General features: G+C 39.0%; 1 protein-coding gene across 1 annotated transcript in view; it reads left to right on the forward strand.

The window, feature by feature from the left end:
• Positions 1–14,612, forward strand: part of LOC124794722 (ferrochelatase, mitochondrial) — a 72,217-nt gene that overhangs the window by 5,079 nt on the left and 52,526 nt on the right. The window contains exon 2 of the mRNA XM_047258310.1: positions 2,833–3,040. Within this exon, the coding sequence (XP_047114266.1) occupies positions 2,833–3,040 (208 nt within the window). The remainder of the gene's footprint in view (positions 1–2,832; positions 3,041–14,612) is intronic.

Genomic DNA, 14,612 nt, shown 5'->3' on the forward strand with positions numbered 1-14,612 from the left:
ATGAGACACTTAAAGTAGTAAAGGAGTTTTGCTATTTGGGGAGCAAAATAACTGATGATGGACGAAGTAGAGAGGATATAAAATGTAGACTGGCAATGGCAAGGAAAGCGTTTCTGAAGAAGAGAAATTTGTTAACTTCGAGTATAGATTTAAGTGTCAGGAAGTTATTTCTGAAAGTATTTGTATGGAGTGTAGCCATGTATGGAAGTGAAACATGGACGGTAAATAGTTTGGACAAGAAGAGAATAGAAGCTTTTGAAATGTGGTGCTACAGAAGAATGCTGAAGCTTAGATGGGTAGATCACATAACTAATGAGGAAGTATTGAATAGGATTGGGGAGAAGAGAAGTTTGTGGCACAACTTGACCAGAAGAAGGGATCGGTTGGTAGGACATGTTCTGAGGCATCAAGGGATCACCAATTTAGTATTGGAGGGCAGCGTGGAGGGTAAAAATCGTAGGGGGAGACCAAGAGATGATTACACTAAGCAGATTCAGAAGGATGTAGGTTGCAGTAGGTACTGGGAGATGAAGAAGCTTGCACAGGATAGAGTAGCATGGAGATCTGCATCAAACCAGTCTCAGGACTGAAGACCACAACAACAACAACAACATGCTCCCATTCGCTTGTTGTCTCCTCATATTGGCTCACTGTTGTCTGTAGAATAACTGCAATTTTTAAGTTTTACTTATCACTGTTTCTGCGTATAAAAGACATCATTCTGGTAACATCTGAATTCTGACGTCATAAGCTTTCTTCTAAATTTCCATTTCTATTTATTCAGATGTATTTTCTTGTTTTAATTTGATGGGACTAACTCATGTAATTTTTCTTTATAGATGAACATTGAAGATGTATTTTTGCAGGATGAGCTCATAAATCAGCATTTCCTCAGCATGTCAGTAATTCCATTAAATTAATGTTATAGTTAAAAGAGGAGATAGACTGGAATTTTATCATTGGGGAGAATACTGAAAGACATAGCCTTGTCGACCATGTCAGTCTGAAGTTTGTCATTTGCAGTTTTTAATTTTGTATAAATAAGAAAATATATTGTTTTATCAGTGTCTTTAGAAGTGGAATAGAAACTTCAAATAAGCTTAACTCTTATGTGAAAGAGTTCAGTATATCTATGTAGCAGTATGTCACTCGACTGTGACTAAATGTATTTTCTTCATAAACTAGCTCAATCTTTGTGAGATACTATGCGTATTATTGATGGCAGACCTCAATCAAAGGAAAATTCAGTTAAAGTTAAAAAGAGAGATAGAGATTGCTCACACTGTGACAGCCATTACTGTGATTTGAAAGTGAGTTGTTTGATAGTATTTCAAATCATAGAAAATGCAATAAAACAGCAGACCATTTATTGCAGATAAATTTACTGCTTAACGATGACATTAAAAAAAGTCATCCATCATAACATCATCAGCAAGGCATGCTCGAATGTTTCACAGAAGACTGATAATTGTTAGGAATCTCATGGCAGATTGGTAGTGATTTACCCTCAATTTTACCCTTGGAATGAGTTAACAAAAATAAATGAATAAATAAATAAATAATCAAGTTGGATGACAGGCATAGACCTTGCAGATTTTCAGAAAAAATGAAACATCTCAGAGATACAATGTTCAACAGTGCACTCTGAGCTGTCTCCACTAAGGAAAAGACACACAGTTTCCCATATCACAACTAGAGGCAGTTGAAATTGTATTTCCTGCTTCCATATACTGTACAACCAATAATTCCAGTAGTGATATTTTGCAATTAGCCTGCAAACTTGAGCCGGATAAGACGACCAACCACCCTGCAAAGTTGAATTTTATCTTCGTTGATGACCACACAAAATCTGAGTGATAATGACTGTTGGGGATTGGTAAGTGTTTGAAGAACTCTATGATGATTTGCATGGATCTTTCAGAACATTCTGGTAGAGTACATGTGCCTGTACTGAGGACATGGTAGGGTTTTGGACAACGATAACAGTGGAGGTTCAATTGCAAGCAGTCATTGCGCAGTGGGGGAGGTGCAATTCAGAAACTGAAGGCTACTCACAAGCAGAACTTCTAAGCTACAGCTAACAAACCTGTGAATTATACTGTTAACAAGATACGCCAGTAAGACAAATAATTTGACAACTCTGATGGTTGCTTCTAGCAGGTGAAGTGCACAGCTCAGCAGACAACAGCATACTAAGGTGAGTGCCCTTCAAAACAAAGAAGTGGACTCGTCCAGTGTTGAGAATAAGAATGCGTTTCTGCGCAGGTGCCAAGTTATTTTACACTAGCCCTACATGCACTTTATCATTCACACTGTGCAGAGAGACTGCCACAGTCACTACTGTTTCTCCAAAATGACGATCTTCTCTCTGAGTGTTTCATGATTTGACTTTTTCCAAAGTCTCATAGTTTTTTAAGCATTTGTCATACATATGTTTGTTATATTGTTACTTGCTTCTAGATGAACTCAGTTACATAATGGTTGTGTCAGGCAGTTACTGGGTTTTATGTCACTCATTTTTAAGGATCATCATGTAGCCTCTTTAGGTAACTTCTTACTTTATGTATTCATATTAGGAAGAAAGCAGCTACTTTGAAAGGGTGAAGCAAGTGCACCTAGTTTCTGCAGAAACACTTGACTTTGTTATTATAGTGTGACTCCTCTTTATGACCAGTGTCTTAAAAATTGTAGCCATTCAGTCCCCAGGAGGATAAGAGTGCAGTTTTATTCCCATTCAGGAAATTTATTATTTCAATGTTATTTTCCAAATGTAAAACTTCCACTATAATATTTTACTATGCTTCATTACCTCCTGGTATTCTTTGTGGTCAGGTCGACATCTTCCAGTAACTAATAACATGAAACAACTGAAATATTTGTCTACAAAAGCAGCATCACAACCCTTGTCAGAATCTGTGACTGCACCAAAGACAGCAATCCTTATGCTGAACATGGGTGGTCCCAAGACAACAGATGAAGTCCATGAATATTTGCTTAGAATAATGACAGATAGAGATATGATTCAACTGCCTGTACAAGGGTAAGTAAGAAAGTGTATTTCTGTCTTCTGCAAAATTGTCAGGAAATTATGTGCTTTTTGTCCTAGGTTAGAATAGTCTGAAGTGGAGCGTGCTTCTACTATGGAGATTTTTGTTCCAAGTTAGCCTCAATAATTTTACATAATTAAATTACTTTTACATCTTTAAATTTACTGGAACACGTAAGTTGATGAAGGATTCACCCCTCCCATTAAAGATAGTCACTGCCTTCCAGAATAAGAATGATAGGCAAAATATTCATGACAAATAAGTAGACAAAGTATTAAGTGAAAGTCTTTGGTTTTTTTTACACATTATATTCACTCTGTTCCCCTAGATTGTGTCAAAGAAAAATACAATACATTCTAAAACAATGATACAGTCATTACTCTCCCTGCTCTCTGTATAAAATAAACAGTTAAAATAAAATGCTGGTAAAAAAAGAGCAGCAAGGGGGTGGGAACTATGCACATAGATGATGATTAGTAGTTGTAGGGGAGGAGGAGGGTAAAGTAAGATAAGCCATCAAAACATACAACTGGAACAGTACAGGTTACGGTTAATATGCTAATACTGAAATTTGTGCAAAGGTCATTCATTTTTGAAGTCTCCTGTGCTGCAGTTGACTGTTTCAGTTCCAAGAAATGTGCTTGGCAGTGACACCAGTTCTTGGTAAAACATGCAAGTTTCACCTTGCTTGGTCTACTAGGTGGGACACCAGCCATACACTTGTTTAGTTTTGTGCACCAGTTATAGTGAGGTAGCAATGGGGTTGACATGAGAGCATTTCTGCATGATGATTTTGTATGTAAGGTAGGGCCAAATGCAAATTGGTGTGTGAATATTTGCAGCTGGATTAATGAGTTCAAACATGAGAGAAACTCTTGAAGATGAAAGTTGGTTAGAATGCTAAATGAAACATGGTTAGCTGTCAAAATGTGATGCCCAAAGTTGTGAATGAATACTATAAGAAAATCCTATTGAAAGACCTGTCTCAAAACCCAAAAAAAATTGACTGTCAGCAGCACCAAAGTTGGCATTAGGACACTTGTGCACAACACAGAAACATGAACTGAGGGTAGCAAGCCAAAAGCAGAATTACTAAACTCAACTTTCAAATATTTATTTCTAAAGGAGGATCCAGGACTACCTTCTCAGATCGGTTCTTATACCACTGCATATGTGAATGATATAGATGTTGTTGTCAGTGGCATCAAGAAACAGTTGAAATTGCTGAAATTGAACAAGACCCCAAAATCAAGTGGACTCCCTTTCAAATTGTGTCAGACTTTGCTGCTGAGTTAACCCCTCCTTTTAAACAATATGCATGATAGATCCCGTCCATCTTGACAGCTAAGTGGTCATGGGACTGCTATGTGGAGAAGCCAGGTTCCATTCCTGTTACTGCCAGAGATTTTCTTTGATGGAAGGAGTGATATGATGTGTACTCAACCTCAAGGTGCCAATTGAGTAGCTTCTTGGGTGATAAGTGGCAGACCCAAGGTCAAGGAAGCTGACAAAGGTCAGGAGAGCTGTAGGCTAACCCCATACCACATCTGAATGGTGCCATTGGCAGAGGATGTCATGACAGCCAGTCAGTACTGAATGGCTCATCAGGGCCAATACACGGAGTTGAGATATAGCCATACATCTCCCAAATAGAAAACTGTGGCCAGTAATTGGGAGATAGCACACTGGTATCCCCTGACACCTTCTTGCCCTCGAGGCAGAAAACTGTCCCCAAAGGAAGAAAAAATTAGCAATGATCAACACCATGAGGATGCAGAATGCAATTGAAACCACTGCATCAAAGGTACACAATATGGATCCACAACAGAAAATACAACACGTAATTGGAAAAAAGTGTCAATTTGTGCTGTCCATTGGCAACAAATTCTGGAATAGTTTCCTCATTCACATCTCTGGAATGGAATTGCCAAGGGAAAAATGATCATGAGCAACACTCGAAAACCAATGAAGAGGTAACATTTTATGAATTGAAGCATGCAATTTTAGAAACCTAAATATGGAAGGAAAGATAGCAAATGTGAAAAGGCCACAATTAGATACAGTAGAAAAGAAGAGGAATATAGGGTAATATCAACAGCAGTAGAAAATTATATTACAGGTGTAAGATTTGTTATGACTAGGAAGTTAGGGTAAATAATGAGTTATTGTGAACAGTTCAGTGATAGTATTATTTTCATCATAAGGAATAAACAGCCAGCATGCCAAAGTCAGAAGCAAAAAATTGAGGGGGGGGGGGGGGGGAGGGAGAGAGAGAGAGAGAGAGAGAGAGAGAGAGAGAGAGAGAGAGAGAGAGAGAGAGAGAGAGAGAGAGAGAGAGGGATACAGCCTTGGTAGCAGGAATAGGAGAAGCAAAAGATTCCTTTAGTTGTGCTATGTATATCAGCTGGTAATAGCAGATAAAGAATCACACGTCAGGAAGCATCAGTGTGTAAAGAGGGCTACTGACAGGTTGAGGAATGTTGGTTTGTGCCTGAAGTTCTCTGAGGCTGTAGAAGCTGTGATATGAAAAACATAGCTGACAGTTCAATTTAAGAGAAATTAACAGCCCATAAAAGGACAGTCACAGATGTTGGATAGATAAGTGCAGGTCAAGGAAGGTAACTGAAAGAAACTGTGGGTCACAGAAGAAATATTTCACTTGATTGGCAAAAAAAGGAAATACAAAAATTCGCCAGAAGAAAGAAATAAAGCAATATAAGTCACTCAGAAATGAAATCTACAGAAATTATAGAGAACCTAAATGGAAATGACTACAGGATAAATCAAAAATGAAACAATTATCAGGCCAGATTCAGCATATAGAAATGTCAAAATAATTTCAGTGAAATTTAAGGTAAAAATGCCAAATTAAAAGTGCAAAGGAATTCCACTGTTAAACGCAGAAGAGAGTTTGGTTATCTGGAAAGGGCACACAGAGGGTCTCTACGTGGGGGAAGAACTGGGTGTTGATTTGGAAGACATAGGGGATCCGATGCTAGAATCAGAGTTTGACAGACTTTTATGGTGCAGAAGGAATAGATCACATTCTTTAACAATTTATTAAATTGTAATCCACTTGATCATATTCAAGTTAGACTGTAGACGTACTATCAGAAAAATATCATCTACATAATCTCTAAGACATAAATGAGAAATAAATGCGAAAACTATCACACAAGCAGCTTAACGACTCATGAATCTTATAAATGATTTGCCATCATATATACAAGAGGCAGAAATAATTTTCTTTGTCCACAATGTGAGTGCTACAATCATAACTAATGGAGAAGCATTTACTCTTCAAAATGTAAATAAAATTTTCTTGAAAATTAATAATTTGTTCTCTGCAAATAGACTGTAGTTAACTGAAACACAATACATGTAAGTCTGTACTGCATGAGGCATGATCACACTATTAGAAATAATATGTAAGAATAAATAAGAATAAATCAAAAACTGAGACAGACTATTGTAAATTATTAAGTATTTATATAGATAAGAACCTGAACTGGAATGTGCATTCTACAAATCTTCATAAACATCTAAGCTCTGCAGCTTGTGCATTACAGATTGTATCAGATTTTTGGAGAGGAAAATGTCAAAAAGTTGACTTTCATTCCTATTTTCATTCACTAATGCCTTATGATGTCATGTTCTAGGATAGTACATCACTGAAGAAAAAAAAGAAAAAACCTATTTGCTGTACAGGAATGTGTAATATGGATATATATGGTGCTCACTCCAAAAACTCTTCTCAGTATGCCCAGTTGTTTAAAGAGTTAACTACATTTACTTCCTTAGGAAATATTTTTATGCATATGAACAAAGAAATACTTATATGCCAACACAGTGGTAATTTACATGCCTACTCAATAAAAATTACTAATTATTTCTATTCAAGTATTCCTCCTAGTATGGAAGAAATTGTTGAGGAGAAACATCTTTAATTTTAAAAACCCTGGTGGTATCTGGCAGACATTTCATTTCCTTTTGTAGATTGTCAAACAGTTTGACAGCTGCCTATATTATATCACCCCTTTCTGTGCTAAGGCTATATTCATTAAAAGGTAATCAAGTTCCTTTTTCTTTCAAGTGTTATACTTGTGAATATCTCTGTTATTCTCAAACTCAGATAGATAGTTGATAATGAATTTCTTAACTGAATAAATATACTGTAAGGTTTTGGTTAATATTTCCATCTGCTTAAAGAGATTCCTGCAAGTTGTTTGTAAGTGAATCTCACAAATAATTCTAATTACTTTCTTTTGTGCAATGGATACTTTTAGCCTAAGTGAAGAGTTACCCTAGCATGTTATCCCATAAGACATTAGTGAATGAAAGTATACTAAACATATTAATGTACTGACTTCTGTATTCATAAAGTTGGTAATTATTCTTATGAAAAAAGTAGTAGAAACTGAACCTTTTAGCAGGTCTACTATATGGTTTTCATCTATATGCACACATAAGAAATTGGAGGTTTTTTTTTCCCCAGATTTTAACGCTAGCCAGGTTGGGAGAACCAATCGGTAATTTTCAGAGAAACGTCATTTGCTGTTTTATCTATCGATGCTTGTTTGCTTGGCTTCACAACAATGCTTGAATACTCTGCAAATAGGACTGATTCTGCCCCATGACTCAAATGAAATGGTAGATTTTTAACTTATAGCAAGAAAGGTAGCATATCAAATACCAGATTTTACTTTTCTTTTATGTTTGACTACTTACAAGTAGTTGTGGCAACAAAAGTAAATATGTTTCATGATCTGATAATAATTTTGGTTCTGTATGTCTTCAGTATTGTGGTATCTGATACACTGACGGGGATGATTACATTTGTGTTCAGATATTTATTGTTACTTTTACTATGAGACACACGTAAGTTTTGGATTCAGTACGATCTATTTTGTGAAATATGCTTAGTTCAATGTGTTCCCTTATTTACTATTCAAAAACAAATCACCAACTGTATGTTTTTTACCTGGGTAAAAGATTATACTTTTTTTTAACTTCAGTAGAACTAATAAGCAGCACTGAACAGCTCCGTAACATGCTGTGAGCATATCTATTCCATCTCTGCTGCAGGCATATTATTGCATAGACAGTTGCATAAAAGAAACAATTGCCTTTATTCTTAAACAAAAAAAGAAAAAGAAAGAAATACAGACTTCAGTTTGTAATTTAAAATGATTTCGCATCTGACTTTTACTTTTAATGGTGTTGTTGCTTGACCTATTTTTATTTAAATATTATTCCTGCGTCAGTGTAGGTATGACAACTTAAAAATGCAAAAATGTGCAAAATGAAATAATTTCTTCTAGCTACAATTATATCAGTTCTGCAGGACCACTGGAGCTTTATTTACCACAATTTGTACACTTGTTGGCCTGATGTTTAGTCAAAATATGCGTGTGACCATCCCACTTTCCAAATTAAGCTTACTTGTCATAAAAAATAAAACAAAAACCATATCTATTCCATTTTTCACCTTAAAAAAAACTTTTCCTCTTCATATGTTGCCTCCTATCATCAAACATCTCCCAGTATGATGATATCTAGATTCTGCTAACCATACTCCTTTAATATCTTCTACATCTACATCTACATTTATACTCCGCAAGCCACCCAACAGTGTGTGGCTGAGGGCACTTTACATGCCACTGCATTACCGCCCTTTCCTGTTCCAGTCGCATATGGTTCACGGGAAGAACGACTGCCAGAAAGCCTCTGTACGTGCTCAAATCTCTATAATTTTACATTTGTGATCTCCTCAGGAGGCCTCTCTTGCAGAGTCTGCCACTTGAGTTTGCTAAACATCTCTGTAACGCTATCACGCTTACCAAATAACCCTTGGTTCTTCTCTACCTCCTCTGTCAACCCGACTTGGTACGGATCCCACACTGATGATCAGTACTCAGGTATAGGATGAACGAGTGTTTTGTAAGCCACCTCCTTTGTTGATGGACTACATTTTCTAAGGACTCTCCCAATGAATCTCAACCTGGCACCCGCCTTACCAACAATTAATTTTATATGATCATTCCACTTCAGATCTTTCCATACACATACTACCACGTATTTTATAGAAGTAACTGCTACCGGCGTTTGTTCTGCTATCATATAATCATACAATAAAGGATCCTTCTCTATATGTATTCACAATACATTACATTTGTCTATGTTAAGGGGCAGTTGCCACTCCCTGCAACAAGTGCCTATTCGCTGTAGATCTTCCTGCATTTCGCTGCAATTTTCTAATGCTGCAACTTCTCTGTATACTACAGCATCATCTGCAAAAAGCCACATGGAACTTCCGAAACTATCTACTAGGTCATTTATATATATTGTGAAAAGCAATGGTCCCATAACACTCCCCTGTGGCATGCCAGAGGTTACTTTAACGTCTGTAGATGTCTCTCCATTGAGAACAACATGCTGTGTTCTGTTTGCTAAAAACTCTTCAATCCAGTCACTCAGTTCGTCTGATGTTCCATAGACTCTTACTTTGTTTATCAGGCGACAGTGCGGAACTGTATCGAATGCCTTCCAGAAGTCAAGGAAAATGGCACCTACCTGGGAGCCTGTATCTAATATTTTCTGGGTCTCATGAACAAATAAAGCGAGTTGGGTCTCACACGATCGCTGTTTCCGGAATCCATGTTGATTCCTACAGAGTAGATTCTGGGTTTCCAGAAATGATATGATACGTGAGCAAAAAACATGTTCTAAAATTCTACAATAGATCGATGTCAGAGATATAGGCCTATAGTTTTGCGCATCTACTCGATGACCCTTCTTGAAAACTGGAACTACCTGTGCTCTTTTCCAATCACTTGGAACCTTCTGTTCCTCTAGAGACTTGCGGTACACAGCTGTTAGAAGGGGGGCAAGTTCTTTCGCATACTCTATGTAGAATCGGATTGGTATCCCGTCAGTTCCAGTGGACTTTCCTCTGTTGAGTGATTTCAGTTGCTTTTCTATTCCTTGGACTCTTATTTCGATGTCAGCCATTTTTTCGTTCGTGCAAGAATTTAGAGAAGGAACTGCAGAGCGGTCTTCCTCTGTGAAACAGCTTTGGAAAAAGGTGTTTAGTATTCCCACATGTTACCATAGATGCATGCTATCTTACACATCACCAAATTTGCAAGTCTGGCTCCAACTTCATACACCCAATAAAACTTCCACTGACTATTTGACTAAGGATGTCAACAACAACAACAATAGCCTTTGCTGTTTTTGGCCAGATCTACTCAGATTCATGTTATAGATGCCCAGCAGCCTCTGTGGTCCAGGTTATCTCTGATAGGTGGCCCTGCTGTCACCACACCTTGTTCAGGTGGTTTACAATACATGCCACATAATAATTACACCACTGCATAGGTTTGGAAATCATAAGTGGAAGCATCGGTGAAACTTCGAGCTGGAGGCATGCTCAGATAGGCAACTGCTTGCAATGAACAGGAAATCTGTATTGGAACACCAGTCCGATACAAATTTTCAGTTGTCATTCCATATTCATAGATTTCAATCCTATCGATCTATTTGTTTCATTTTAGTTCATTTAGTTATCTTAATGTTGATGTATAGTTAATCAGTGTTAGTGAAATGCAAGCCTGATTTTATGGATCACATGATAGTCTAGCTGTTACATGCACATTGATTGTTCAAATATTAAACCAAGCCAGTACTGAAACTCGTGAAACACTGCACACCACCAACCCTTCTCCCTTCTACATAACCACACAACCTTCACCACAGTCTAAGTGTAGTCCACTGATACTAAACTACACTAAACTCCATCCGAACAGGCTTTGGAAGGCTCAATGGTACCGACCAGGCATTGTGTCATTCTCTCAGCCCAGGGGTGTCACTGAATGCGGATATGGAGGGACATGTGGTCAGCATTCCACTCTCCAAGCCATTGTAAGTAGCTCCTCAGTTTGCCTCACAAGGGCTGAGTGCACCCTGCTTGCCAACAGCACTCGGCAGACCAGATGCTCACCCATCCAAGTGCTAGCCCAGCCTGACAGCACTTAACTTTGGTGATTTGACAGGAACCAGTGTTACCACTGTGGCAAGGTCGTTGGCGTAGTCCACTGATACAGAGATAAAAACAGTAATTACTTTCTCTCTGCAGCAAGGAAAAAAAAATCTCCATTTACAGAGCATTTTGAGTTAGTGCTTGAAGTTTGATGACTTGAAGAGCATTTCTTCATTTTGGGCTAAACAGTAATATGAAAGTTAAAAAATATATGTCAAAAGTGAATAAAAATGAAAAAGTATGATAGGAACGCTGCTACAGAATCTCGGCAAGCCATTTCTTTTCAGTAGGGACTACTGTTCCAGTCTTATATAATACTTCACAGAAATCTCAGTGCAGCAGTTGCTAGCTTTGCCATAAAGTCTTCATCAGCAATAAAATTAGTTTATCTCAGCATAAATCATACCAAATTTTTTTAAAAAATCATATTAATGCAGCAAAACTAAAGTACTTTCAGGAATGCATGACATATTCCTACAATCTGTTGTTCACATCTGGCATATAGAATATGCTAACATACTTGGTGTTAATGATTTGAAAACTAGCATGCCTACTGGTTAAATATTAAGGTTAAAAGTTTATCATATTGTAACTGCTAAGAAAATGCACCATGGTGGTAAAAGTCCTTGACAGCAGTGGTAGAAAATCACTATCCCATCTATGACCAATTTTCACCAGATAAAGACACTGTCCTTCAGAGGGATTGATGTACCAGAGGCAATAATGCTAAACGTATAACTGCACCAATGAAAACAAATATGATGGACAGCCATATAATTTGACCGTTGATTATAAGCAGTCTCCCCAAGACTCTTCACAAAAGAAAAAAAAAAAGGCCATTAAATAAATCCAAACTTTCTAATTTTTGTTTCTTGTGATCTTATTGTATAAACGGAACACACCAGTTGACCGATGCTTGCATTTATATTTAGCATATTATTGTGTTAATGAAAAGACTTTGATGGTGGGAAATATTTTTTCATAGTGGCTTTTAAAATTTGATAAAGAGGTGTACCGGAAGGGAAAAAAAATCTCCCTTCCAATAGCCAACTGCTCCACTCACAGACAGATTCCAGTAATTTAAAATGTAGAAGAGACATAATTACTTCTCAGCATCGCATAACCTTTACAGCTATGTGAAACAGATATGGACAAGAGCTTACAAGGCAATTACAAGACCAGCATTGTTATTAAGAACACACACACACACACACACACACACACACACACACACACACACACACACACACACACACACACACATATATATATATATATATATATATATATATATATAACTAAAACAAAGATGATGTAACTTACCGAACGAAAGCGCTGGCAGGTCGATAGACACACAAACAAACACAAACACACACACAAAATTCAAGCTTTCGCAACAAACTGTTGCCTCATCAGGAAAGAGGGAAGGAGAGGGAAAGACGAAAGGATGTGGGTTTTAAGGGAGAGGGTAAGGAGTCATTCCAGTCCTGGGAGCGGAAAGACTTACCTTAGGGGGAAAAAAGGACAGGTATACACTCGCCCACACACACATATCCATCCACACATATACAGACACAAGCAGACATATTTAGAGACAAAGAGTTTGGGCAGAGATGTCAGTCGAAGCAGAAGTGAAGAGGCAAAGATGATGTTGAATGACAGGTGAGGTATGAGTGGCGGCAACTTGAAATTAGCGGAGATTGAGGCATGGTGGGTAACGGGAAGAGGGATATATTGAAGAGCAAGTTCCCATCTCCGGACTTCGGATAGGTAGGTGTTGGTGGGAAGTATCCAGATAACCCGGACGGTGTAACACTGTGCCAAGATGTGCTGGCCGTGCACCAAGGCATGTTTAGCCACAGGGTGATCCTCATTACCAACAAACACTGTCTGCCTGTGTCCATTCATGTGAATGGACAGTTTGTTGCTGGTCATTCCCACATAGAAAGCTTCACAGTGTAGGCAGGTCAGTTGGTAAATCACGTGGGTGCTTTCACACGTGGCTCTGCCTTTGATCGTGTACACCTTTCGGGTTACAGGACTGGAGTAGGTGGTGGTGGGAGGGTGCATGGGACAGGTTTTACACCGGGGGCGGTTACAAGGTTAGGAGCTAGAGGGTAGGGAAGGTGGTTTGGGGATTTCATAGGGATGAACTAAGAGGTTACGAAGGTTAGGTGGATGGCGGAAAGACACTCTTGGTGGAGTGGGGAGGATTTCATGAAGGATGGATCTCATTTCAGGGCAGGATTTGAGGAAGTCAAATCCCTGCTGGAGAGCCACATTCAGAGTCTGATCCAGTCCCGGAAAGTATCCTGTCACAAGTGGGGCACTTTTGGGGTTCTTCTGTGGGAGGTTCTGGGTTTGAAGGGATGAGGAAGTGGCTCTGGTTATTTGCTTCTGTACCAGATCGGGAGGGTAGTTGCGGGATGCGAAAGCTGTTTTCACGTTGTTGGTGTAATGGTTCAGGGATTCCGGACTGGAGCAGATTCATTTGCCACGAAGACCTAGGCTGTAGGGAAGGGACCGTTTGATGTGGAATGGGTGGCAGCTGTCATAATGGAGGTACTGTTGCTTGTTGGTGGGTTTGATGTGGACGGACGTGTGAAGCTGGCCATTGGACAGATGGAGGTCAACGTCAAGGAAAGTGGCATGGGATTTAGAGTAGGACCAGGTGAATCTGATGGAACCAAAGGAGTTGAGTTTGGAGAGGAAATTCTGGAGTTCTTCTTCACTGTGAGTCCAGATATGTAGATGTCATCAATAAATCTGTAACAAACACTGGGTTTGCAGGCCTGGGTAACTAAGAAGGCTTCCTCTAAGCGACCCATGAATAGGTTGGTGTACGAGGGGGCCATCCTGGTACCCATGGCTGTTCCCTTTAATTGTTGGTATGTCTGGCCTTCAAAAGTGAAGAAGTTGTGAGTCAGGATGAAGCTGGCTAAGGTAATGAGGAAAGAGGTTTTAGGTAGGGTGGCAGGTGATCGGCGTGAAAGGAAGTGCTCCATCGCAGCGAGGCCCTGGACATGCGGAATATTTGTGTATAAGGAAGTGTGTCAATGGTTACAAGGATGGTTTCCAGGGGTAATAGACTGGGTAAATATTCCAGGCATTCGAGAAAGTGGTTGGTGTCTTTGATGAAGGATGGGAGACTGTATGTAATGGGTTGAAGCACGTCCAGGGCCTCGCTGCAATGGAGCACTTCCTTTCACGCCGATCACCTGCCACCATACCTAAAACCTCAACAATTCAAATAGGAGATGCTGTAGAAAAGACATTACATGATGTAAACTCTGAGAGCATGGTTGACTGCCATGCAGGTGACCTGTTTCAGTTCTGGTCACTACCAGGGGCTTTCCGTGGTGGGAGTATTGGAATGGGATCTACTCAGCATCATGATACCAACTGAGCTGAAGAGTAGTTGAATAAGGAGGAGTCGCATCCCACATCTGCTGACCAAATACCAGGAGGGAGAGTGGTGTGATGATTCACACCATTTCATACTGCATCCAGACGATGCCATTGGC

The sequence above is a fragment of the Schistocerca piceifrons genome, chromosome 4 (assembly GCF_021461385.2).
Source record: "Schistocerca piceifrons isolate TAMUIC-IGC-003096 chromosome 4, iqSchPice1.1, whole genome shotgun sequence".
NCBI classification, from domain to species: domain Eukaryota; kingdom Metazoa; phylum Arthropoda; class Insecta; order Orthoptera; family Acrididae; genus Schistocerca; species Schistocerca piceifrons.